The 27289-nt window shown below is 33.2% G+C and overlaps 2 protein-coding genes across 2 annotated transcripts; one reads left to right on the top strand and one right to left on the bottom strand.

Annotated features, from left to right (window-relative positions):
• Positions 1-8131: 8131 nt before the first annotated feature.
• LOC139886097 (B-box zinc finger protein 22-like) lies at positions 8132-12980 on the top strand. Its single transcript, XM_071869840.1, has 3 exons — positions 8132-8462; positions 11986-12381; positions 12539-12980. Exons 1-3 carry the CDS (start codon positions 8280-8282, stop codon positions 12794-12796), a joined length of 837 nt encoding a protein of 278 aa, XP_071725941.1. The 5' UTR covers positions 8132-8279; the 3' UTR covers positions 12797-12980.
• A 1369-nt stretch (positions 12981-14349) lies between these two features.
• Positions 14350-26706, bottom strand: LOC139886096 (protein trichome birefringence-like 41). Its single transcript, XM_071869838.1, has 5 exons — positions 26417-26706; positions 15458-15635; positions 15185-15360; positions 14908-15066; positions 14350-14815 (listed from the first exon to the last, which is right to left on the bottom strand). The coding sequence occupies exons 1-5, from the start codon at positions 26653-26655 to the stop codon at positions 14530-14532; spliced, it is 1038 nt and encodes a 345-aa protein (XP_071725939.1). The 5' UTR covers positions 26656-26706; the 3' UTR covers positions 14350-14529.
• Positions 26707-27289: the final 583 nt, after the last annotated feature.

Below are 27289 nucleotides of genomic sequence, written 5' to 3'. Positions count from 1 at the left end.
ATCATTCCAGTTTTCAATATAACCTTCTGGTAATGAGTCTAGCCAATCTCTTGCATCATCTTTTAAGGACCATGGAAAGATTTTTAAACATGCAACTTCATCGGTGACATCTTTGATTTTGAAAAGCTTGCAAATGCTTACAAACTTACGAAGATGCTCGTTAGCATCCTCATTTGGGGCTCCACCGAATTGACATGTATTAGTCACCATGTGTAAAAATTGACCTTTTATTTCAAAGCCATCACTCATCGTGGGTTGGATGATTGCGTGGCCTTGACCTTTTCTTGTGGCCTTCATTAATGCTTCCATCGTTTGATTTGTATCAGCCATTTCTTCTTCTTCTTTAATAATCGGCTCTATGATTGGTTGAATTATTGGTTCAGAGTCGGATTCTAAGGAAAGTGACTCTAAATTTTTAGCAAGAGATTCTACTTCTTGAGCTCTTAAGCGTTCGTGGAATTTTCTTTCGGGTTCAGGATGTGAAGGAGTTAATTCAGCGTTGGAGGAACGTAAGTTCATGCATTAATTTCGATTATGAGATCATAACACCAAAAGCTTTTCTAGTGTTACTTACTTGTTTCTTTTTTTAGTGTTTTTCGGTGTTTTAAAATTACTAGTACTTCTTTTTGTTGTTTTTGACTTTTATTAATTCTTTGTGGTTCCGGATTAAGTTTAACGAGTTTAGTATTTTCTGAACGGATCATACAATTGGGAAATTGTACAAAGAACTAAAGGATTTATTCATAAACTTTGAACTTTCTTGGAAATGAATTTCCTCGAGAGGATCGAATAACATAAAAACAATGATAAAAACCCTTAAACAAACAGATTTTCCTTCTGATTTTGCCCACGTTTCGAATAGCCAAAAGATGCAGCAGAGGGGCAGGATCCTTCTATTGACCAATAAAATTGGCGATCCAACAACCCGGTCCACGTACAAATCCAACTACTACTACGAATCAGAAAAATTATCTATTTATTTAACTGCCAACTCCCCGGCAGCGGCGCCAAAAAGTTGATGTGCTAGATCGTAACCTTTATTTATGAACGGATTTGAGTTGTTTTGTTACACGAATTGATTTATTGTATATGTGGTATTTTATTGAATTCAGGTTGATTTCACACATATATAGGCAACTAGTCCTATTCATGTAGTTTAGTTTGTTGGTAAATCCGATTCGTTTCACAGGGAGATGGAGTGTTTAATGGTTTTTAATAGTCTTTGATGTCAAACTTATTTAAAGGGGGTTTTGGATTAGGAATTTATAATATAACAGTAAAAGAAAATAAATTAAACTAATTTACTAAATAAAATTACAAGATTACAATAATTAACTTAAAAAGGAACTAAATGAAAATATACTAATTATGATGCGACAATTATATTACTAAATGGTAATTAGTAAAATAGTAACTTTTAATAAAACTATATATTTAGAATTTTGTTTTGAGTAATTATAATATAAATTTATTTAAATTAACTAAAATACATTTTTAATAAGATTAATACAAATTAAAAAGAAGTAAATTAATTAACTAATTATAAACTAATTTCTAATTATAAAGTAATAATAATTAATACTAATTATTAGGTTTTAAACATGTATTAAAGTTATTTTATAATAACTAATAATAATTATATAGTAATAACCTAAAATTAAATAACTAAAACCCTAATTTTAACCTAATTAAATAACTAAACCCTAATTTTAACCTAATTAAATAACTAAACCCTAATTTTACCCTAACTGGTACTGTAGCCGTGTCTTGTACATACGCGTTTCACGTATAAATACGCGTATCGCGTATATGTTAAAACGTACGCGAATTGTGTGATTTTAATCGTACAGTTTAGTATTCAGGCTTACGCGTTTCGTGTAATCATACACGTTTCGCGTATGGTATAAATAATGTGACAAACAGTCTGATACGAATTTTAAGTATTTTTATGTATTCTTTTTATATTTTGTAATAATAATTCATAAATAATAATAATAATACTTTTATAATAAATATAAATGGGATAAATGGGAGTGTTTACTTAAATGTGTCACCCCTAGGTCCATGGATTGTTTTGAGTTTACGCCCTATTTAAAATGTTTTAGTAATAAACTTTATATTTTTCTTTCGAATAAATATAAGGTTACAACTAACTAAAATAAATCTAATTTTCATCGGATTCTTTTTAGATAGCTACTATTCCTTAAGTATTTAAATTGAGACCTAGTCTAGTTTTAATTTTCGCCAATACCCAAATTATAACGGTTTCCCTTTTTATAATTTCACTATCATATAATTATTGATATTACCCAAACCACCGAAGTTTATTTCTAAATTGGTGTTAATAACTTATCCATAAATTCGTCTAGATCATTTTTAATGTTGAAGCTTAATTTATGTAAATAAAAACAACTTTCGTTATTTAAATTTAATAAATTAAGTGGCAAGAGTTAAATACCTAATTATACAATAATGGTTCTTTTAACTAGGCTCAATATTAAAAATACTAAAGTTACATTTTAACTTTTACAAATGGTAACAATCCATTTCACTAGGGGCTCTACATCTAAGCTAACACTATGAAAATTTAGCTATTCATTACGCTAGGGTAAACATAAAAATATGGATATGCAAACATAATAACAACGATAATTTTAACAGAGTAAACTTACTAAAATATCTTCACTTTCATTAACTTCAAACGGTAGAAAATTACAATAATAACACCCGTAATCACGAACAATACACCCTTAATATTTGAAACTATCTTAATTCTTCAACTATAATATGGAACTAAATTATACGGAGTACTTGAAAAATATAAAGTAACTAAAGTAACAATTTTTGTATAGTAATTGATATGTGTCCTGTGTGTTCTCCCTCTTTGTACATACTCCGTATTTAACATGAATAGAAGGGAGTAGTTGAGCTTAATTGGTTCCTTGCTGTATCACAATTCAACAAAAAATTGTTTTAAAACTCAAAAGCCAGCCGCCCTTATCTGAATCAATGATTATGCTCTGCCTAATACTACGCGTTTCGTGTATGGCTACACGATTCGCGTAAGAACAAATTACTACGCGTTTCGTGTAGACCTACACGATTCACGTATGTGTTAATGACAGTTTCCTTTATTTTTCTTTTTCGTTTGTTCTTTGTTGATCCCGTATTGACGTGTACTGACTTGGCACTTTCCATTTGAACTCTTTTCTTCATCTATCTTGTACTTTCATTCGGATAAACGTTTCTTGATATAAATTTGGTTAAAACTATCGTTTTATCATCGTTTCTTCAAACTTCAAGCTCTTGTCCACTTTTGTCGTTTTTCTTGAATATTATACGTTGAATGTCTTTTTAAATGATAAAAGCTGATGAAATATGACTGATATTGCGTCGAATAATATGTATGTTTAGAGCAATATCAATATATATATATATATATATATATATATATATATATATATATATATATATATATATATATATATATATATATATATATATATATATATATATTATAAAAATCAGCAGCCCACGTTTTGAATTCAAATGGTGAGCTGGAACTGGAAACTCCACGATCGCGGAGCTGCAAAAGGTAAAACCTCCACGATCGCGGAGCACAACAGGACTCAAATTCGCCTATAAATACTCCAGCCTTCTGCTCGATCAACCTACACCATCATTAATCTATCTCTCCCTCTGTATAATATAAAAACTAAACTAATTTATATTATATATATATATATATGTATATATATATATATATATACATAGGTATATATATATATATATATATATATATATATATATATATATATATATATATATATATATATATATATATATATATATATATATAATTAGTTTAGTTTTATATTAGTTTAGATTAGGTAATGTAATGGTTATTTACGGGTTTTAAAGTCGAAGTTCTGTCCATGTAAAGCTACGCGATTAATAACCGCTATGTTCTTCCTTTTTAAATTAATGTCTCATATTTAAGTTATTATTATGCTTATTTAAGTCGAAGTAATCGTGATGTTGGACTAAATATTAAGACTGGGTTATTGAACTTTGGACCATAATTAGGGTTTGGACAAAAGACCGACACTTGTGAAAATTAGACTATGGGCTATTAATGGACTTTATATTTGATTAATATAGAGATTTACAATTTGACGTATTTATAAATAGCCACATACGTTCGATCGGGTACGATGAGCGGGATATTTATAAATACTAATAATTGTTCATTTGACTGGAGATGAGGATGGATTAATAGTCAATAGACTCATTAAAACAGGGGTGGATTACATACAAGGGTAATTGGTGTAATTGTTAACAAAGTATTAAAACCTTGGATTACACGCAGTCGATAACCTGGTGTAATTATTAACAAAGTATTAAAACCTTGTTACAGTTCGAATCCCTAATTAGTTGGAATATTTGACTTTGGGTATATGGTTAATTTGACGAGCATTTTATAATTATGACCGATGAACTTTTATGGGAAAAAACCAGATAGGTTTCAAATAAATCCAGGGAAAAGGACAATTAACCCAGGTAACAAATTAAAATCAAAACGTCAAACATCATGATTACGGAAGTTTAAATAAACATAATTATTTTATTTCATTTCTTAACGCAATTTTATATATCGTCATTTAAATATCGTTATTTATTTTACGCACTTTAATTTTCGTCATTTATATTTACGCTTGACTTAAAATCGACAAACCGGTCATTAAACGGTAAATCTCCCTTTTATATATTATTATATATAATTATATATATTTTGTACAAATATAGTTATATAAAAATATAGTGTAAAATAAGCCAGCTCCCTGTGGAACGAACCGGACTTACTAAAACCTATACTACTCTACGATTAGGTACACTGCCTATAGTGTTGTAGCAAGTTTTAGGTATATCCCATCTGTAAATAAATTAAATTAAAACTTGTGTAATTTGTATCGTATTCCGTAATAAAAATAATAGTATTTTCGTACCCCCTCCGCTGCATCATCAAGGGTCAACGATCCTCTTGTATTTATAGCCGTTAGTGCTATGTATAGCCGTTAGTGCTATGAGAGTGAATAGCTGTGTAGAGCTATTGATACTTAGTGAATAGCTGTGTAGATCTATTGATACTTAGTGAATAGCTATGTAAGGCTATGTTAGTGTAGTGCCTTTGGTGCCTTTAGTGAATAGCTTGTTGATGCTATTGCTGCTTTGTTAGTTGAATTACTGCCTAGTTCTGTATGTTACAGATGTGTAATGTTATATTATATGATAGCTGTGTAACGCTATATCCACATGACCATGATCAGATGCATGATCCCTAAAAGCTAGGCTTGGTACTTGATAGTAATATCTGTTGGGATATCCCATTCACTTAGCGTTGTGCTAATCCCTCACATTTTCTCCCCTGCAGGTTATATTGTTTTACATGCTAGGGACGGGAGAAGATAATCATGCTTGGGTTATGTTTGACACACTGAAGAACTCTGACGTTTAATATACTATGTATAATTGTTTTGAAAAGTAACACCTGTTGTATTGTAACATATGAATATTATATGCTTTAAATACTTCCGCTGTGATTTAAAAAAAAAGTACGGTGTTACACCTGAAGATACGAAACAGAAGGCTAGAACCTTTTTCACTCCCATGCTTACCCTCTATCGAACTATTCAGACCTAACAGTTTTTCATGATCTAGAGAATCTAGATCAAGAGCTTGCTTCTTTTGTGAATCAATATCACCAACTTCTAACTTGTTATTATCTTTATCTTTGAACTCGATCTCTTCATAAAAAAAACTGAAGCCACCACAACACTTTTTTGATCTCACCCATATCAACAGATTTAACACTTATATGATCATAATGATCCTCATGAACAGCCTTCGTGACGAAGACTCATCATGAGCAGCAACCTTCGTTGACGCAGACTCATCATGAGCAGAAGCCTTCGTTGACGCAGAATCATCATGAGCAACAACCTTCATTGGCGCAGAATCATCGTGAGCAACCTTCATTGACGCAAAGTCAACCTTGTCGTCTAAACCATGTTTGCTCCGATGTACGCGTGAATCATTCAGAAGCACACCAGGGATCGTACTATACACCTCGTCCATAACATCCACAACATCAGGTCGTGTAACCGACCCAAAACTCTTAGTCGATACAGACTTATCTTGACCACAAATAATGTGATTCCACAAAATCCTAGGTTGGGGTTCTTGGACGCTTTTCTTCTTCCCTCCCCCGAACTCTTACCCATAACTAGCAATCGAAGTAAACAAAACAAAAAAGACATATTTTTTTGGGTAAGCGAGGAAACCCTCCTATGAACGAGTACATTGGCTCCCTCATAGAAGGTAAAACTTCGGGTAATCAAGCCCCTCGAGCGCGAGACCTGGTACCGGATGAATGAAAGACATATTAATTAATTGTAACAAATGAATGAAAGAAACGCTAGCGATTGACCGGGAAAGAAATTGTTACGGTCGCAAAAGGTGACCAGGTTAAATATAAACAATTAATATTTATTTATTAAATCTAATGCAAACGTACCTTGATGTTACATAGCAATAATCGTTATTGAAAAAAATGAGGTGACTTTATTGACAAATTGTTGGTAAGCTACCTCATGGACAATTTAGTCGTTCTCGACTTTTGATTATTGTTGAAACTTATTACCGTTTAAAAATTATCACCAATAAATTACGATCAACTAAAAATTTATGAGAGCTCAACATAGCTCTCATTTCACGACTTTACATTTCCATTTACTATTACCATTTTCATCATCTTTAATCATGCCGGCCCCAACCAAATATAAGAATTTTTAAAGGCAAGAAACTTAAAAAAAAAAAAAAAAATTAGAAAAATACACCTAACAAAAAGTTAGCGAATTACAAAAAACCACAAAACAAATACAACTTAAACAACAAAGCCAAACTAGCCAAATACCATGATAAATACTAGTCAAAACCACGCTCTAATAACCCCACAAAATCCCAGCCAAGCACCACTGAATCCAAGCGAAAAACAACACACAATTTAAGGCTAGTCCCCATAAATTACAAGAGCTTCCAACCAGACCTACACCAAAAACTTGGATTCAAAGGTCCCAAAGATGAACGAATATATCATTTCACATGTGTTTGATAACATAATAAGATAGAGTTGAAACTAGTACTAGACGCTTAAATTTATTTTAGGAAGCCAGTTAGAACAATTTATACTTTGTTAACTTCTATAAGACTAAATTTCTACAATCGTCAATTACATTTCGCTGTAAAAATAATATTCTTTCATTATTAGTAAAAACTAGTTTTCGAACCCTCGCTTCGCGCCGGGAGTTCGGTTTTCAATGTATTTTATTTCGTTTAGTTTGTAAAATTATTTTGTGGCTAACGATGATGTCGTTGAAGCGCAACTCGAGTCGAACTAAAATGTATAACCCGTGAAAGATTTAAATGTTATTTTAAAATAATAATATATGTGCATCTCCGCGTTTCGTATGGAATTGTCGACTTTTAAAAATTTAACGCAAAATCAACGTTTATGAAAAGTACCCCGAATATTTAGCGTTTTTTAAAAGAATCCGTTTTGCGTATAGTTAGTGACGTTGTGTTCGCAAAATTATTTCGAGTTTAACGATGATGCCAGAAAAATTTAACTCGTTGCGAACCAGAAGATATGACCTGTTGAATATTTGAGTGGAATTTATTTAAGATTTTTTATGAAAATGTTGATTTGAACAAAGTGTTGGGTTTTTTTTGGAAAAGTGAAAGTTATTAAAAAAAAAAAAAGACGAAATGATGAAAATATCTATGATATTATTCATCATTTTTGTCTAGTTAATATGATAATATCAATCAATATCAATATCATTCTAAGATGATATAATAATAAAATGAAGAGAAAAAACCTCTCACGTTTTTTTATAATTTATGGTAGAAGGGAAAATTAATAAAAAAAGGTACTCTTAATCCTCCCTTCATAAGACCATGAGGTTCGAAAATCCTAGAAAGATTCTGCTCACCGAATTTAAAAATGAATAAAAAAATAATATCTTCTATAAATTATTTCAATTAAAAAAAATATATTACTCCATCGTTTATAAAAAATGTTGGTTTTTGGAAGGGAAACAGCACATGTTACAATTAAAAGAAACGTAACGTGCTCTGTATTCATTTCAATAAAAGAAATCTCTCACACTCTATTTCCTTCTTCGTCTCACTTTCATTCATATTCATAAAAACATAATAAGATGAAGATTCAGTGTAATGTATGTGAGGCGGCGGAGGCGACGGTGCTTTGTTGCGCCGACGAGGCGGCGTTATGCCGTAATTGTGACGAGAAAGTACACGCAGCGAATAAGCTCGCTAGTAAACATCAAAGAGTTCTTCTTACTAGTTCTAATTCAAAGATGCCTAAGTGTGATATTTGTCAGGTATATTCGTAGATATTTATTTGTTTCTTTTAGCTGTTGAGTGTGATTAGGTTAAGTTAGTTGCTAGTTTCAGAATTTCAATTTAAGTGCGTTGAGTATGATTTATTTAGTTTAAATTGAGAACGTAGTTTAAAGATTTTGATTTATTGTAGATATATTTCGAAGTTCGTTGAGAGCCATGTACTATTTTAGATTTAATACAAATACAAATTAATTACTTAAATTATACGGAGTAGGTTTCTAGTAAAATTATGAGGTTAGCGATTTCTGTTTATGATTGTTTGTGATTTTAGTTATATTGATTACAGAGGATGTTTGTCAATGATAGAAGATAACTTAAGGCTTAAGCGAAATCAGAAGATTCTGGTGTTCAAGTTAAAGTGGTTTGTCTTAGGATAATAAACTTGATATAGTATAATTTACCTTGTGTAAACTGATATTAATTAGGCAGTAACTTATATTACTATAATTTGTTTCTGATAAAATATATGGTGTCTAATAGTTTATTTTCAACCATGACAAGTTAGCCTAGTGGTTGGGTGCTGACATCCTTGCATGAGGTATGAAGGTTCAGATCTTGTGGTGGTCAGGGGAAGAAATGGGTTGGAAACAGTCAAAGAGTAATTCCTGATGGGTTTCGTATAGTAGAGTACGAGGTTGGATTACTCACCCTCTTGGATAATAGGGAAAACCTTAGAACTTTTAATCTTAACAAGATAGTCCAATGGTTGGGGCCTGGATATCCTTGCGAGAAGTCTTAGGTTCGAATCTTGTGGTGTCTAGGGAAGGGTTGGAAACAACCAGGGAGTAATCCTGATGGGTTGCGTAGATTGTGTAATCCAAAGAGGGAAAACCTTATAACTTTAATAGTTTATTTTCATACTCATACATCAAGATGTTTGACTTTTACCGTCACATCCATAATACACAGCCTCAGAATTTACAGATTTTTGGAATTTCTATGGAAAGATGATATATGAAGTGATACAGAAACAAATATAGTTTAGGGTAATAAATAGTAATCTCTTTGCTTGTAATTTATATGTTAAAAAAGTAGCTTTGCAACATTTTGATATGTGAAGCCGCGAAGGTAACCGTTCAAATTAGATGAAGGTAACCGTTCAATTTAGATGTAATTACGCTTTTCATCTAGATTAGATCAATTGGATATAATCTATTTCAACTATAACTATTTGAATTCAGAGGCTTTAAATTAATCTTGAATTTGATGAAATGCAATGTGTACCTCCCATTTACCATTCATGCTTTAGCTAACTAAACCACTTGTAACGAATTCAAACTAGTTGGAACTCATTATGGAAAATATCTTTTAGTCTTCTTGGATCCCTAGAAAGCAAGGGCGTATCTACGTTTAGGCCCCCGGGTTCACGGGACACCGCTAGTTCGAACTTTTTAATTAGAAGTAGTCTTCAAATGTTTTAGGACACCGCTAAAGTTTATCAAAGGAACCCATATAGTTTTAGAATTTATAGTTTTTCTTTTTTTAGGTTAAACAACCACTAAAGTAGCATTAAAATATAATTAAGACAAAATTTCATTCCTTGTCCCTGAACTTAACATCGACTTTGACTCCCGGTCCTTTTTCTTTTTTTTGTGCATTCCGAGTCCCTAAACTATGAAAAGAGTACATCCCTCGTCCCCCCGTCTACTTTCTGTCAAAACCTACCGTTACCCCTCATCACGTGCATGTCATGTGAGGGTATTTTTGTCATTGTTTTTTCTTCTTCTATCATAAAAACCCTTAATTTCACATAGTTCTTCAACCTAAATCAAATCCCCCATCACCAAATCGACACCAGTCCTTCATCAACCTACTGCAGCTTTTTTTTGTTCAACCTCATTTTACAATCTAAATCAACATAAACATTCTTCTCAGTCCTAAAATCCAATTCAGATTGTAGCCGGTAAATCAAGTATCCAGTGAAGGTTGATGTTTCAGATCGTGATTGAAGCAACTATTTATTTGTGTTAAAGAAACAAATTCATGAACTCATGAAGTTACAAGTCTTATTAAAGAAACAAATATGGGAACCCATGGAGTGCAAAATCCAGATCTGAAACATATTTCGAGGTGTGGGTTTTACTATGTTCAGATCTTGAGCACTGACTTTTGGACTCCAACTTATTTGTTATTGTAACTAGTTCATCGTTCATATTCTTCTTCAATACCCGTTTTTTCTACCCATCTTCGTACGTGTATTCGTCACCCAGTGGAATAAATATAGGTGATTTGGTTTCTTTTTTTCTTTAAACGAGTTAATACTCATTTCAGTTGCAAAAATCAAGGAGATTTTGAGCTATATTATTTCGTTGATTTATGTTTAACAAAGTTAGGTTTTTTAATTTAATTATTTTAGTTTTTTTAATTTGGTTTGGTTTGTAATCAATTTTGATTTGCAGGGCATGTTAGGAGGAAAGATGAAACTGAACTGTGTGAAATTTTAATGTGTGAAATTTTAATTTGCAGATGAAATTGAACTGTGGTGATGATGATAAAACAATTTAGTTTATTTATTTATTTGCAATGGAATGTTTATAGAAATTAATGGAACAAATTAATGGAACGAATTAGATTTTTGATTTGATTTATGTAATGTTTTGAATTTTAGGTTGGTGAATGATGTTTATAAGTTAGGGTTTGTGATTTAGTAGTAGAAAGAGTGAGCTGTGAAGAGTGAGCTGTGAAGATTTGGGGGTTTTTATGATAGAAGAAGAAAAGACAATGACAAAAATGCCCTCACATGACATGCACGTGATAAGGGGTAACGGTAGGTCTTGACAGAAAGTAGACGGGGGACGATGGATGTACTCTTTTCATAGTTTTGGGACTCGGAATGCACAAAGAAAAGAAAAAGGACCGGGAGTCAAAGTCGATGTTAAGTTCAGGGACGAGGAATGAAATTTTGTCTATAATTAATACTGAAAAATTTAGGACCCCATTGAGTTTTGATCATGAATCGCCACTGCTAGAAAGAGTTGTAAGATAGTAATAGTTATGGAGTAAGATAATGGGAGTGGTCTGTGTGGTAGTGCTTGTCCTTGTAGGAGATGGATATAAACTTGTGTTGCCTTTAAGTGGCCGTAAGAAGGATATTATTTTATTTTGGGTGTTCATTGATGAAGCTACAGATCAATTTTGGTAGCCCAGGGCGGTTGTTAGTTGTTCAATAATTCCATTGTCGATCTTAGAAATTTCATAGGTTTATGGGGTATTGCCTGGTCTAATTTGCATGATTGTGTAAACCATTAATCCAACAATTTGCACTTCAATTATGAAACAATATTTTAACTACTTTTTGTAGTCATGTATCTTGTGAATACACCCTTCTTTCCACTGATAGGCGAAAAATGTAATGTTGCTGACGTATGACCACTCCAAGATGTTTTACTTCTCTTATTTGCTCAATATTTGTTCTCTCTTTCATTTGTCTTTCATTTGTGTAGTTTGTTATATAATATAACAAGTTTTTAATGGTATCAATACGGTTACCTCGTTGTACAGGAAACAGCTGGCTACTTCTTTTGTCTGGAAGATAGGGCTTTACTCTGCAGAAAATGTGATGTTGCGATACATACAATCAGTTCTCATGTCTCATCACACCAAAGGTTTCTGCTTACAGGGGTGAAAGTAGGGCTTGAAGCTTCTAGCATTGTTGATGCATCATCATTTTCCAGCAATTTCCAACCCACCAAAAATGGCGTTCCATCGTCTTCAACTGATCAGTACACCAAACCTATGCCAGTCCAAGCCGATGGAGCTAATGATTTTGCTCCGCCTAGTTTGCCTTTTACAGGAGGTTCTTCAGCCAATGATATCCAACAATGGGAGTTTAATGAGTTTCTTGGGCTTACTCATGTCAACCACAATTACAACTACGTTGACAATGTCTCATCCAAGGTAAATTATAGAAGTTTAAATTTACTTATGAATGGCTTTTTTTTTTTTTTTATCTCAAATGCGTCACTTGGTCAACATGCAGCTGTTCTTGGTTATTTCAATTGTAAATAGTTACTTTGGTTACAACTTCTACTGATTTTGATTCAATCTTTCTTAGGCTCGTAATGGGAAGGTAGGAGACACCGACTGTTCCCCAATTCTAAGAGCTATGGAGGCTGAATTAGATGAAGGGTTAGGTCAAGTTCCTGATGCATTGTGGACGGTCCCGCAAATCAATTCCTCACCAACTGTTTCAGGACTCTGCTGGCCCAAAAGTCATGACCATCATCATGACCAATTGGACACAGCTGCTTTCGTCCCTGACACGTGTTACCAACAAAGTACAACTAGCCTAAAAAGGAGAAGGCAGTATTAAGTTCTACGTGTTGTCCTCTAGTATCGTGTTGTCCTCTAGTATCGTAGTATTAGGTGCTCTCTGAAAGGTCTATATTCACAATAGTCCATCAGGGATGCTAGCTGTAAGTCTCAGTTGTGTTGTGTGTTTGTAGCATTAACTCCAAAATATGATGATGTAGTAGTGTGGTCTATCCACCTTTTGTTATGCCGCCTTCAAGTTGAGGAGGAGGTTGTAGTACTTTGGATTAAAGTCTACATTTCATGCAATGAAATATGATCTATAGATAAACCTGTTAGACGGTTTCATTTCTTTAGTCAAACATATATCGTTAAAATATAGATGACCATTGAACAAGGTTATTTCTGTCACCGGCCTTAAGCACGGTACCCGGTTAGAGATCGAGTGATAAAAGAGTGGGGAAAAGTTTGGCAATCAGTTGAATGCTCTCCGAACCGGTTATCGTGAATAACCCTGTTGGAGGTGAAGATCTCGAGGGGGTCGCGAACCCATCTATGATGATTCGACTCGGTATCGGACTCGAGTGACTGGGCACGGAGTCAATTAGAGAGAGTACTTAGAGAGAAGGAGTACTAACTCTCGTAAATTGATTGTGATGTCTGATGTGACTTGCTCGTGTTTTTTCTTAGGAATGACAGTAACATATTAATAGGCAAACACCTAGGATTATGTTCTAATGGGGCATTGGGGCCTAACCATGGTGACGTGGCATTCCATTATGGGCCGGCCAACATCGGTAGTTGGGCTCAAGCCTCTTAGGGCTGATATGTCGGGCTTATGTGGCATTAGTGTCGCGTGCACTGTCTGTGTAAATGTGTAATACTTTTTTGTACTGGGCTTACGTGTAAACACAACCTTGAACCCGTTCCCATTCACTTGACTGATTTGACCTCTTTACTTGATTGTATCATGACGTTATCACGAACCGTGAACCAGTTCTAAACCATATTGTCGGTTTGGTGTTGTATCGTGACGCTGGTTAGACGTTTGTCTTGTTAGCGGTTACCGTCTGTAAAAGGTTTCTTCTAAATGTTTTACGGTTACCGGATATGATATCCGGTACGCGTATCATTATTCAAAAAGATTTACTTTCACGATCATGAAGTTGTTTCATTGCTGCTTTGGTAAGTACATATCTTAGCGTTTCATCCCACACCATTGTTTATCTTCCCAGTGCAACCTCTTCTTTTTTTTCTCTCAACTTTGAGCTCTCTTTTGTTAACCATTCCATGCATCCCAAAAGCATAAAACTCCATCTGCAATGGATCCAACACCGTGCACCGTATCTCTCAAGGATAGTCAATCGTCTGGAGGTGGGACCCATTTGCAATCAACATCTTGCAAATCTAGTTCAGGGAGCTGGAGATCATAATGCCACTTGATGGTTTATAAGTGGTTAATCACGTAGCTATCGGTTATCCTTAACTTGAGTAATTAATAAGAAAAACTGAAACCATGATGCATACTTCAACGACTATACATGCCATGAAGCATGATTATTGTTTATTTCTTTATATCATGAATTGCAAAAGAATGTAATGTAATATTTGCCATATAGAGTACTCTATTTCCATGGCAATTGTATCTATAAAGTTACAATAATGCCCCCCCAATTCAAGAAATTTCCAATACTAGTATTCAAAATCCTATGGTATACCACTTTTTATTTATTTATTTATTTATTTTGTATTGTATGTAAAATCCAATAATTGAATCATAAATGTATTATCCCCTCAAAACAGAAGGTTGTAAAGTAACACATTCCAAGTATCTGGAACTCCAGCTAGGCACCAGTGGCTGCAATCCACCACTCCTAAGCCGTAAGCCGATGGGTGCCCGTCTTTTCGCAACAACGATAGGTTAGTTACATCGAGCAATGTGACCGGTTTCTTGATGGTTTTCAATGACTTCTTTAGTACTGCCAATGCCGGCGGTGAGACTCCGGGATATTTAGAGGTGAGAAGAGGTATTTTTTGTCCGGAACAAGATTTTGCCTTTGGCTCTCCCCAATCAGTGCCACTATCATATTAAAATGATAAAAAAAAAAAATATATATAAATGAGTATACATGTTTAGATAGTACATATGAACAGAATCTACAAGAAACTTACTTGTAATGTGATGGTGATATCCCTTGAAAAAACACTTTAGTCTTATTCGGATCAACGTTAGCATCAACCCATTGACCCCATGTTACGACAGCCTTTCCGAAGGCAATCACTCGTTCCATGTCCTTATATAGACGACTCCCGTCTTGTATAAAATCAAATCTGTATAAAGAAAAGTGTCGGTTATGTAATTAAACGCCAAAATATTTAAGTACTTTTTAAGAAAGAACAATATATTTAAGTAATTCCTTTTTTTAGGAAGAAGGGGACGGGAACTCACGGTTGGCTGGCTCCTCTCCGGTTCCACCAATGCCAGGTGTTAAACACAAGGTAATCAACATCCAACCACAATTTGCCAGCTGTCAAGGTGTCCAACTTCAACACTCTCCCAATTCTCTGCTTCACTATATCCACTAGGTACAAATTGTGATGGTATGTGACTTTCACATGATAATCCTACATTTAACACATATTATGTACACAAAGATAGAATGTAGTAAGTTTTAGTATATAAGAAAAAGAATTTTGAACATAATATGATCCAATGACATACCGTAAAGGTGTAAGTAGTCATATCCAGAGATACGGAGATGTTAACTGCGTAGTTCGCAGTTGGGACCGATGAGTGAATCATGCATAGCATCGACAACCATTGATTTCGGCTAAGTGAATCTCCTACAAACATTATGGTTTTCCCTCTTAGTTTTTCTAAGAAGTTTTTACCATCAAATCTATACAAAAGAAAAATGCATTAATTATGGTTAATAATGTTCCATTAGTTCATATATCATTGAACAGAAGAAAAAATTTGATTTTTTACTGACTCGCAGTTATTACATTACACACAATTAAGTACTGTGTTACGTATTACGGAGTATTTGTTACGGGACCTCTTATTTTAAGAAAAATTAAAAGAATTTCTCTAATTGTAGAGTTGTCAATTAGATTGGCCCCATCATATGTGCATTATCACATGAAGTTGTTCGCAAATCATTTCAGAATGGGGCTTATAAAAGGAATAAGAAAGAACCTATGTCAAACATGTAAGGTTACTCCTTCACTTTCATATTGATTAATGCATTGATAACAATGGTTGTTGGGACACAACCTTTATTTAAGAACAAACGTGAGATGATAGATAAGCTACTTTTTGAGCCCACTAGTCCATAATTCCATAATAATCTATCAAAGTATCAAGCAAATTCTTTTAACTGATACAGTATTATTTATTTCAGGAAAAAGTATACACACAGAGTTATGCATATTATATTAGATAGAAAAATGTGACTGGATCAAATAAATCGTTTCCTTTAGAAGGAACTAGAAAAAAATTCGACCGCGCGTTGCTGCGGTTGTATTCGGCGCCCGGTCGAATTTGAATATACGTTTGGTACCTAATATATCTAGTAGGTTGGGTTGTTTGTTGGACGTTTGTTGGACGTGTATGTATATGTATGTAATATGGCCCGAAATATTTAGTGTTTTTTTAATGATGTCAAATTCGTGTATAGTTAGTCACGTTGTGTTCGTAAAATTATTTCGAGTTAAACGGTGGTCTCGAAAAAATTTAACTCGCACCGAGCGAGAATATATGGCCCGTTATCTAGTGTTTTCTTAACGATGTCCGTTTCGCGTATAGTTAGTCCCGTTGGGTTCTTCTGGTTTTTTCGAGTTGAAAGGTGGATTCGGAAAAATTTAACTCGCACCGAGCGAAAAGATAGAGCCCGTTAAAAAATCGGGTGGAATTAGTTTCTTTTATTTTAATAAAATTATATATTTACGCTTTCTACCCTTGGAAACGTGTAAACTTGAGGGGCCGTTGTGTAAATTGAGTCGAAGTTGAGGGACCGTTTGTAGTGTGAACGTAAACTCAAAGCGACAATCCGATAAAGCTGAGACGACGAAGTTTGCCATGGATTTTAGTACTATGGATTTTAGTATATAGGTATAATGTAATATAATATAATATAATATAAAATACTTATTATTACTATTATTACTGTTAGAAACGATTAGGTAAGCCTTAACAAGACTTGATAATCTAAGTTATCAAACTCAATAACAATAAACGAATTAAATAAATAGAATATGAAGAATGAATGCAAGAAAGTAAAAAAAACACAAAAATATAACGTGGTTATATGTAACCAATGTGATTACTTTAATACATGGCGAACCAAAAAGTATTACTCCGTATTTATTAAAATTCGTAGATGCAATTTACAGGTTACATATAGGGTATTTATCGCATAAAACGAGTTAAAATCGCAACAAAACTAGGAGTCCAAAACAAGTTCTAATTAACGTGTTTCTCGCGATCGCGAGATCAGTGAGCATGAATCCTCGCGAACGCGAAGTTGTGATCGAGTTGTCTTCCGGTTGCGAGAAATCACCCATTCGCGAAATTAGCCTGCTGCACCATTTTTTACTTGCTTAACTCTACTTCGTACTCCAACAATCTCCTACTCGAAGAAACATTAAACAACACCCATCTTCAACCCGTTTTTCATCCCACATCAACACCCCGACCCGCTAAATACGACTCCTTTTGATACTATTGGACGAGACATCAAAATCACGCCGCACTTCACACGTTAAACTTTGAGTAAGTAAAGTCTTTCAACACCAAAAAACCCGTTGAGCTATAATTCGATCTTTTTGTTACTAGCTTGGGACCAAGAACCTCTAAGAATACTGTAACGACCCTGGATTTTTCGACTTATATTATTAATATTTATTATTAATACTTGCGTTGTACTAAATGTATTCTTATACATTTTACTTGTTACCGTAATTGACTTTCCATGTCCCGACTCGTCTTTTCGACACGTGCTTTTCACGAATAATATTTCGAATATTATTTACGTTCATAATTAATTGTTATTAATTATTTCTAATTAACTAATGTAAGTAGTTAATTATTTGGGCTTTTACTAATTTGTTGCATACTTATACATGGGCCTTTATTATTGGACTTGGGCTATCAAAGCCCACCCTACATTTCTTAATGGACTAATTGTGAGCCCATCATTATGCTAGTGATTCATTAAGACTAAACAAGGATTAATTAGTTAAGTAAGGAGACAAAGATGTTTCAAGCATGCATGCACCATCTTCACATACATTTAACCTTATACACCTTCATAGCAAACACCACTCTCCCACACATGAAAGAGCAAAGTTGACTACCCTCTTTTGGACCCCTAAAGGCCGACGGCTTTGAGCAAGGGGGAGGGAGTTCCATTTTCTTTTTTTTGTTACTTATATGATAGTTTAAACCTCATTCCACACACATCATACTTACACTTTCTTTTCTCTAGACTTTTTCTCTCTAACTTGTAAGTAAAACCTTTCTTTTTTCTTCTTCTTCCTTCCTTTAAAAACCGCCAAGTTTCATCATCATCATACTTGTTTGTGTTTGTTGTTAAAGATCAAGCTTTATAGTTTGTATCTTCATGTAATCTTGCTTCTTCCATCCTTTGTTTGATGAGGAAACAAGAACAAGGATCTAAGCTTGTTAGCTTATGGTTCTACACTTGAAATATTATAAAGATCTAAAGTTCATAAGCTTTAAGATCTTACTTGTGTTCATGTTTTGGAAACTTAAGGTTTATTGTCTTAAGATCCAAGCTTTGGCTTGAATCTCCTTAAGTATGAAACAAACATGAACTTGCTACTTGTAACTTTAGTTTATATCTTCAATTTATTTTAAATTCGTGATTGTATAATTTTGGTCAAGTATTACTAGTTAAACTTGATCTCATTTTTCTTGAAACTAAAGTTTAAACTTTGTAAGTTCAAGAACATGGAAGTTAAACTTTCTAGTTATAACTTCATACACTTATGTTAGATCTAAGTTTCTATAGCTTATGGTCTTCCAATTTTGTCTAAAACAAAAGCTTATAAGCTTATATACATGCTACAAGATAAAAATCTAAGTTTCATAACTTATGGTTTTATTAAAGTAAAGATGCAAGTTTCATAACTTAGGGTTTAACTTAAGAACACTAGATCTAGACTTTTTAGTCTAGGATCTTCAAGATCTAACTAAGATCTAAGTTCTACAACTTAAGATCTTGTTTATTTAGTTTACATTCAAGTTTATAGCTTGATATTACTATTAGAACTCGTGTATGTGTCGGATCTAAGATCTTGATGTAACTTTGGTTCATCAACCTTCTTACAACCCTTAAATAAGTTGTGCTATTTATCTTAGACATACACTAGTGTCATGATGGTCAAAACTTGGTTAAGGTGATGCAAACACATCAACGAGTTGTACACTTGAAGCTACAAGCATCAAGGATGAGAACCGTGATGAACATCAAGCACCAAGAACCCACCGGAGCACTTTGCTTACTGTTTTTGAGGTCTGATTAGTCACCTGGGCTACTGGAAAAGTTGATTTCCAGATTGTTCGGTTCGAGTAGATGACTTTTCGTTTAGGACTCGTCTTAATCCGATTTATGGTTTAGGATTTATAGCCTTCCGAAAGTCACTACACCTTTGTAACGTTGTGCTAAAATTTCTGACCTACTCGCACTTAAACCGTCGCCACGGTCAAAAGAAGATGAGTTTGGTTCTGAAAATTGGTCAGTGGTTAAAGGACTCACATACGGAGCCATAGCCACTGACTACGCATCTTTTTGATTTGTATAGAGGTCGTAGCAGCTGAACGAAGTCAGCCCTTGTTTCGATCTCTATTCTTGATTGAAACTTACTTTACTCTTTTTGATTGATGATGAATGATGATGATACTTAAGACTTAATTTACATACTTTTAAACCTTTGGGAACGATTTACTGACTTAGTAACTTTTGACTTAGGTTGAGGGCCTTTCGGACCAACTACTTGCTTACTTATCTCGTACCGACTTTACTACTTTTCACTGTGAGTTATAGCATCTCTTTTTTACTTTAGCTATTTTGGGAACTGAGAATACATGCGCTTTTTACGTTTTACATACTAGGCACGAGTACTTAAACTTTATATATGTGTGGGTTATATAACGGCATAAACTTTCCCCTTAGCTCGGTAACGTTTAGTCATTGGTTTTTGAACCGGTGAACGCGAATCTTAGATATGGATTCATAAGGTTTGACATCCCCACTCGGGCTAGTCGCGCTAGCATTTAACGGGTGTTTAATACTTCGTAAACTTACGCACTCGCCAAGTGTACTTTTAGGGGGTGATATTTACGTTAAGTTAGTTACCAAGTGCCCACGGTTGAACATATACTTTTCATACTGTTTTGAAACACTGAAATCTCGTGGCCTACCTTACATTACTGTTACACTTAAACTATAGCTCACCAACATTCGTGTTGACGTTTTTAAGCATGTTTTCTCAGGAGCTTAGAGGTTTGATGCTTCCGCTGTAGTAGTCTTGCTGTGTAGACTCCCGCTGCTTTTGTTAGAGATGTCACTGCATGAAACGTTTACCTTGCATTCACAAACTATGTTACTTTTGAATAATAAATTTGTAATGACCATTGGGCCTCGTACTTATGTTAATTGCTTCTATTCGTAGAAGCCTACTATCGTTTGTAAAACTTTTGATGTTGGTTATGACGTCACCCTTTCTTATGAATGGAAACTTATTTTAAAACAGCATATAGTGTTTGACCTTGTAATGATCCTGTTGTTGATGATCCGTACATGTTAATTTTGTACGGGGCGTCACAAATACGACACTTATCTCCTTAGTTTAGGAGACAACGGGTCGGAGCCCGACCCAACTCTAGCAACTCCATCGCTTAAGCGATCCACCCGTACATAATACCTTTCACCTAATCCATATTACCTACAAAGAATAAACCAGTCGGTAGAACAACCATATACGTGCGCACGAATTTAGACAAACCATATACGTGCGCACGAATTTAGGATAAACTTCTTGTTCATCTATCTCGGCCAGTCACAACAAAGTTGCCATTGGAAAAAATTTACTTGAAGTAACAAATACTAGTGAAACCAATTTGACGTGAATCTCCACCATTTTCGACTCCCTTTAGGCTCCCACTCAAACAAGAACCCTCAACAGTACTAGAAAGCATTAGCACGTTAGGACTTTTAGAACATACAAATCCACTTAGCCATTCCTCAGAAGGAATATCAACCATATACATGGTTCTCCTCTTGTACCCACGAGCAACTTCAGGGTCACCTTTAAACACCGTCCACCATGATCCCTAAATAGAAAATGACACCCATCATCATCCAATTGCTCAACCGATATCAACATACCCATGTGCTTGGGGATGAACCTCACGTTCCTCAAGATCCATGCATAATCCAAGTTTTTAATAACATGGTCACCAATACCCGCAACATCAAGCGTCTTCCCATCCGCATTCGAACTTCATCAGAATAACACTTGAAATTCACTATCCCGTTCATGTATGGGGTAGCATGATATGAGGCGCCCGAATCTAAAACCCATGATCCGTCAAGAACCTCCTCTTGGCACATCAACACATCCTCGATCACCGTAGTCATTGTGGTCTCGCCGAACTTTAAACTCAGGCACTTTGACTTATAGTAAGCAACTTGTTAACAATTTCAAGACTTTAAACTTGTGATCACCGTAGTCAAGTTCTTACTCCTTGATGGACTTCTTAATATAGTTCTTCCCCGACCCATACTTAAAACGACCCCGAATTGGCACTTGAATCTTTTCTTCTAATCTCTTCACTAAGAATCAAATCACGTATTCCTTCAAAAGTAAGCTTAGTTGTTCCGGATGAACCACTAACCGCCATCACAGTACCGGTCCAACTATAGGGTAATGAAGATAGCAAAAACAACGCCTTAAGTTCATCCTCGAATTTAACCCCAACCAATTTTAACCGAGTTAAAATCAAGTTAAACTCGTTAGTATTATTCGCCGTCGAAGAACCCTCCATCATTCTATCATTCACCAATTGCCTTATCAAGAAAACTTTGTACAAAGTGGATGGCTTTTCATACATGTTGGATAACGCCACAATCAATCCTGCAGTTGTGGTTTCACACACAACATTGTATGCAACGTTCTTGGCCAGAGAAAGTCGAACAACTCCTAGGGCTTACCTATCCAACAAGTCACACTCGCCTTGCCCTCTCTCTACCGGTTTAGCGCCCATTAAAGGTTGATAAAGTTTCTTTTGATAGAGAAGGTCTTCAATTTGCATCGTCCAAAAGCTAAAATCGAGCCCATCGAACCAATCGATATTCACATCACTCTTATCCGCCATTGTTCACGCAAACACGAGAGCCTAAGCTCTAATACCACTTGTTAGGCTAACAAGACTTGATAACACAAAGTTATAAAACCACTAACAATAAACGAATTAAACAAAGAGAACACGAAAACGAATGCAAGAACGTAAAAAACGCGAGAATATAACGTGGTTATATGTAATCAATGTGATTACTTTAATTCACGGCCAACCAAAGAGTATATTTATCAAAATTCATGAGTACAATTTACAAATTATATATGGGGGTATTTATAGCATAAAACGAGTTAGAATCGGAACACAACTTGGAGCCCTAAACAAGTTCAAATTCTGGCCGCGTAGCGTGTTTCACGCGATCACGAGATCTGTGAGCATGAATCGTCGTGAACGCAAGGTTGTGATCGAGTTGTCTTCCAGTCGCGAGAAATAATCTCCCACTTGCGAAATTAGCTTGATGCACCATTTTTCAACTTATTTAACTCGAGCTAGTATTCCAACAATTAGTATGTATGTTTTCCTTTATATAAAAGTGCAAGTACAAAACTTGTAGTTTCTTAATTTTTTTCATTATTATTTTCGTTAGTAGCCAACCCCCAACCAATTTTCTTATTATTCATGCCCAACTAGCCTCTATGACAACTATACCCTCATAAAAGACATAATTTATCATTCACAACACATTTACATCTTCAAATTGACCCAAAACATTCAACTTAGTCTTACTTGTAATTGACTTTTTTGTCTCATAGCATTAAAGTAATATTAAAAAGTTTTTTAATCCAAAACATATGGTAATGTCAAGAAATTCATATGGATGCATACAATTCATATCTTGTAAATCTCACTAACCTAGAAATTATAAGTTTAAATCTTGTAAATTGTACATATTTGTGTTATAAATTATACGGTACGATTATCATTTAGAAAAATGTAACTATATCGTTTAAAAAAGATTGCACATCAAAACCTTTTGACATTTTATTTTGCACCCTGTAATTTTTGTAGAAAAAAAAAAGGAAGTTGAAAGTGCAGAGAACCGAGGAAAACATCCTCCGTGACACCTCACCTAGTACAGTGTGCCTTATTAAGCTCACATGAATCCCTTTTGTCTGAATTTATTATTTAATATGTTTTCATGTATATAATATTTAATAAAATATATAATAATACATGTTTTCATGTTATTGCTAGGATATATACGAAGTACTTTGGCTCGTATATTCTAATTAATTAACATAAAAAAATATAACTTGGATATGTAAATACGAGTCCGTATATTAACCAAGATTTAAATTCATAAAATTTTTATATTTATTAAACGCTTTGTACGTAATCAGAACTTGTATTAATCGAGTCTCGTGAAAGGGATGTAATATACAACTCGTAAACCATAGGACAAAAAACACAAGCCTGCCCAATTACATTTGAGATCCGTGTCCTCAATTTCATGTTCTCAATCATTTTCCTTTTTATCTTATTATTATCACTCGCAACATATGTCGGTGGGAAAGTTACACAAAAAAATATGTATAACAAAGCTCATAGCAATACAAATATTTTAAATTATATACTTCATTGTTTTATTATAATAAAAACTTTTGCCTCTCAATAAAATATATTTTAAATTCTACGTATGCATTAACTTTTTTTAAAATAGGGTCAAAATCGTGTTTAGTTCCGAACTACTAATTTCATATCATATAGATTTAAATTAAGTTGGACGTGTCACTTGAAGCACAGTATTTTGGATTAAACAAATTTTCATCTCAAGTTGAATCATTAATAATTACTAATAAATTATGGAAAATGCTAATGACAGTCCTTAGTGCTGTTGTTAACACGCTTTAAAATGTTGTAAATTTTGATAACCGCCTTTATGAAAGTAACTAATAACCGTCATGTACAATTACTTAAGGCATGTTAACGACAACCCTTAGAGTTGTGGTTAGCATTTTCCGCATATAAAACTGATAGCTATATGATAATTTGTGCATAGGACAAATGTCGACACTGCATCTATGTGAATAGATCTAAAACACGCTATTAATAAAAAAGAGATTGTCAAACCACCGAGCCCTTGGCTGAGTGGTGCCAAGCTCCTGGACTGTGGGTCTGTATCCTTTCAATTGCGATTGGTGCGGGTTCGATTCTATGGGGGGAGGTTTACCGTATATTATATATACACAGTCAACCTTCGGGTCTGTGGTCCCTACGCTTTACTACTGGCAGGTGTAGGTATATAATAAAATCGATCCGGTTCACGTAAGTGCGAAGATTCGAGAGCGAGTTCCTTCTAGCGTGTGTGGGGTGACTAACCATCTAACCGGCCGTTCAAAAAAAAAAAAAAAAAAAAAGAGATTGTCAAAATGACCCTCGATCAAAGTTATATATTAACATTAATAAATAATGATATCAAACTTAAATACAAAAAATAGTATTAAAATAGATATTTATATTTTAAAATTAATTCAATTGAATTTTTATAAATATAAATATAATAAATTTAAATGTAACTATTTGACTACTAAAATTACATTAAATACAACTTTGATTTTAGGTTGTATGATATTTTAACTCTCAATCATAAAAGTATTAAATATTAAATACTCCATCCATCTCGTGCTCTATTGAATTTAAAAAAAAAAAAAGAAAAAAAAAATCAACTTTAACATTATACATTTTTATTTGTGATATTTCATGAAAATTATATAAATCGATGGGATTTAAATGTGTTATTCATTAATATAAATTTTTATCAAGTGTTATATAAATAAATAAATATATTTACAATAAAATTTGAAAAAATAAAAACTTTAAAAAGTAAATAGGGGACATTTATCATAGAAATGGAACAGTATACTCTTAAGATTTATGTGGTGTATAATAATAATTAATATATAATTTTAATTATTCATTGATACATGATGTTATTAATAGTTGTCATTTGAAAAAAAAAATGTTATTAAAAGTTGACAATTACTTAAAAATAATTAAAAAGGAAAGATGGATAAATAATACGAGAGTATGAGATGGTGAAAATATATTATGTTCAATCGGACGTGTGTTTTAAGGTTACTTGCTTCTTTATATTCCTCTATCATAAATGTCAAAAAAAAAAAAAAAAAAACAAAAAAAAAAAAAACAAAACAAAAAACAAAACAAAAATTTATATCAATTTGGAACTAAAGACATAAAAACTTTGAATATTGAATTACCCAATTATTAAGTATTTATCAACAATTAAAAGTTAAAATTTGGTTTCCATATGGTTAATACATTTATTCTTCATCAATTTTCTATAAACGTTGTTGAATTAATTATAAAACAAAAATATTTCTTTGTATATATATAGTATGTTTAATTGTTTAAACATAGTCTTAAGAGTTACCGATCGAGTATATATTTAACATTCTTCGTATTTAATTTAGTTCTAACATACATTATAACATATACATACATAGTATTTCTATATTTCATTAATATAAAATGAATTAATTAACTTAATACCAATACTAAAAACTTACCGTATACAAAATAATTTCGTTTTAACAATAACGATAAGTATTCTAGGTTCTTATCTTAAATCATAAATAAATTAAATCAAATAAAAAAAACCAAAAAAAAACCTTCATGGCTCAAAAGAATTGAGTAAGCATATCTTGACAGCAACATTATATGGAGTGTACTATACAAAAATTGCCGTAAAGCATTTTACAACTTTTAGGACTAAAAAGTCGAACTAGTTGACATCTAATGTCAATAGTCACATCATTATTATGTAATCCTTCCTATAATTATACTCCATTATACTACTAAATTAATTAGTTAAACGTTAAATCCAATTACTCTCATAATTAAAAAAGTGTCAAAATAAAAAATGGAATCAATATCTCTACCCAATAAAAACACAAACATTTCTTTCTCACACAAATAACAAATGGGCATTTACAGCTATGACCACCACCACCACCACATCAATTTCTTAATTGTGTGTGGGCCCTCGCCACTTCCCCCCTCTTGTTGGAGGGAAAATGAACCTCCACCGGCAACTATCTAAATCTAAATGTCATATGGTAATTCACCATTAAATTTAATTGCTTATTAAATAATTTTGTAATTGTATGTATAGTTACAGGAAATTTATTAAATTCAATAGTGTTAATATCAGTTTATCAAATACTACGTACAAGCGTTACAGAACATAAATGTGTTATGTAACAATAACATTATGTTATTCTTAACTTACAAATTATTTTATATAAATATGAATATTCAGGTGAGTGAGTTATTTACCTGGATACACGGCAGCCGTGAGGTTGCCATCGATATTTGAGATATAAGCGGTCGGGGCGGCCATTACTAACGCAGTTGAACTCTTTTTCGAGGAAGGGGCAGGTGGTTTCGTTGTAGACTGGATACGATTGATCTAAAACCCAATTTCCTTGAAACAAATCGCACGCGAATGCATTAATTTTGAACAAATTGATGATAATTAAGAAAAAAAATAAGATAATATTTACTCTGGACTCCATTCTCAGTCTCTCGAAAGAAAGATAGAGAGAGAGAGAGAGAGAAGGAGGGAATTGAAGGGAAAAATGCTTTTTGGTTTGCTGAGTGGGCTGATCAGCTGTATTTATAGTGTGATTTTATTTTTATGATTAAAATTTTGTTATTTAATTTTTATTTTATTTTGTTAAAATAGAACAGCATGTATACCAAAACAATCAATTGTTTCATTATTAATCCGTTTAAATATAACGAGTATTCGGAATGGAATTTTGTTAAAAAGGTAAAGATTGATTTGATATGTTCTTTATTTTTCTGGATATGGAAATAAGTAACTATTATTCTTTTATATAAACAGAGATAGTAATAAGATTCTTAAATGAATTTTAAAGAGACGTGAGTATGGAAATGGAAATGGAAATGGAAATAAATAGTTAAATTCAATATTTTATTTAACTTCGTGATTTTTATGTGTCCATTTACGCAGTATTTCATTTTACAAATTTACCCAAAAGTATATTATTATAAAATTAAAATGAGTAAACATAGTACCCCGGTTTTAAATGTTCAAGTTATCTATGTAGAAGGAATAATTTTACTCTTTTTTTTTTTTTTTAAATAACTATTATGTTGAGTTTCAAAGTCTTAGCTTTTTAAATT

The sequence above is a fragment of the Rutidosis leptorrhynchoides genome, chromosome 1, assembly GCF_046630445.1.
Source record: "Rutidosis leptorrhynchoides isolate AG116_Rl617_1_P2 chromosome 1, CSIRO_AGI_Rlap_v1, whole genome shotgun sequence".
NCBI classification, from domain to species: Eukaryota; Viridiplantae; Streptophyta; class Magnoliopsida; order Asterales; family Asteraceae; genus Rutidosis; species Rutidosis leptorrhynchoides.
Note: the sequence above shows the minus strand (reverse complement) of the source record. Positions and strands in the feature narration are given on the sequence as shown.

Excerpts from the sequence above, each read along its gene's own strand:
- LOC139886097 (XM_071869840.1), top strand. The coding sequence starts at position 8,280 with ATGAAGATTCAGTGTAATGTATGTGAGGCGGCGGAGGCGACGGTGCTT. Across the intron at positions 8,463-11,985 it reads CTAAGTGTGATATTTGTCAG|GAAACAGCTGGCTACTTCTT; the intron begins GTATATTCGTAG and ends CTCGTTGTACAG. Across the intron at positions 12,382-12,538 it reads TTGACAATGTCTCATCCAAG|GCTCGTAATGGGAAGGTAGG; the intron begins GTAAATTATAGA and ends AATCTTTCTTAG.
- LOC139886096 (XM_071869838.1), bottom strand. The coding sequence starts at position 26,655 with ATGGAGTCCAGAGTAAATATTATCTTATTTTTTTTCTTAATTATCATC. Across the intron at positions 15,636-26,416 it reads CACGGCTGCCGTGTATCCAG|ATTTGATGGTAAAAACTTCT; the intron begins GTAAATAACTCA and ends TCTTTTGTATAG. Across the intron at positions 15,067-15,184 it reads CGGAGAGGAGCCAGCCAACC|ATTTGATTTTATACAAGACG; the intron begins GTGAGTTCCCGT and ends TTCTTTATACAG.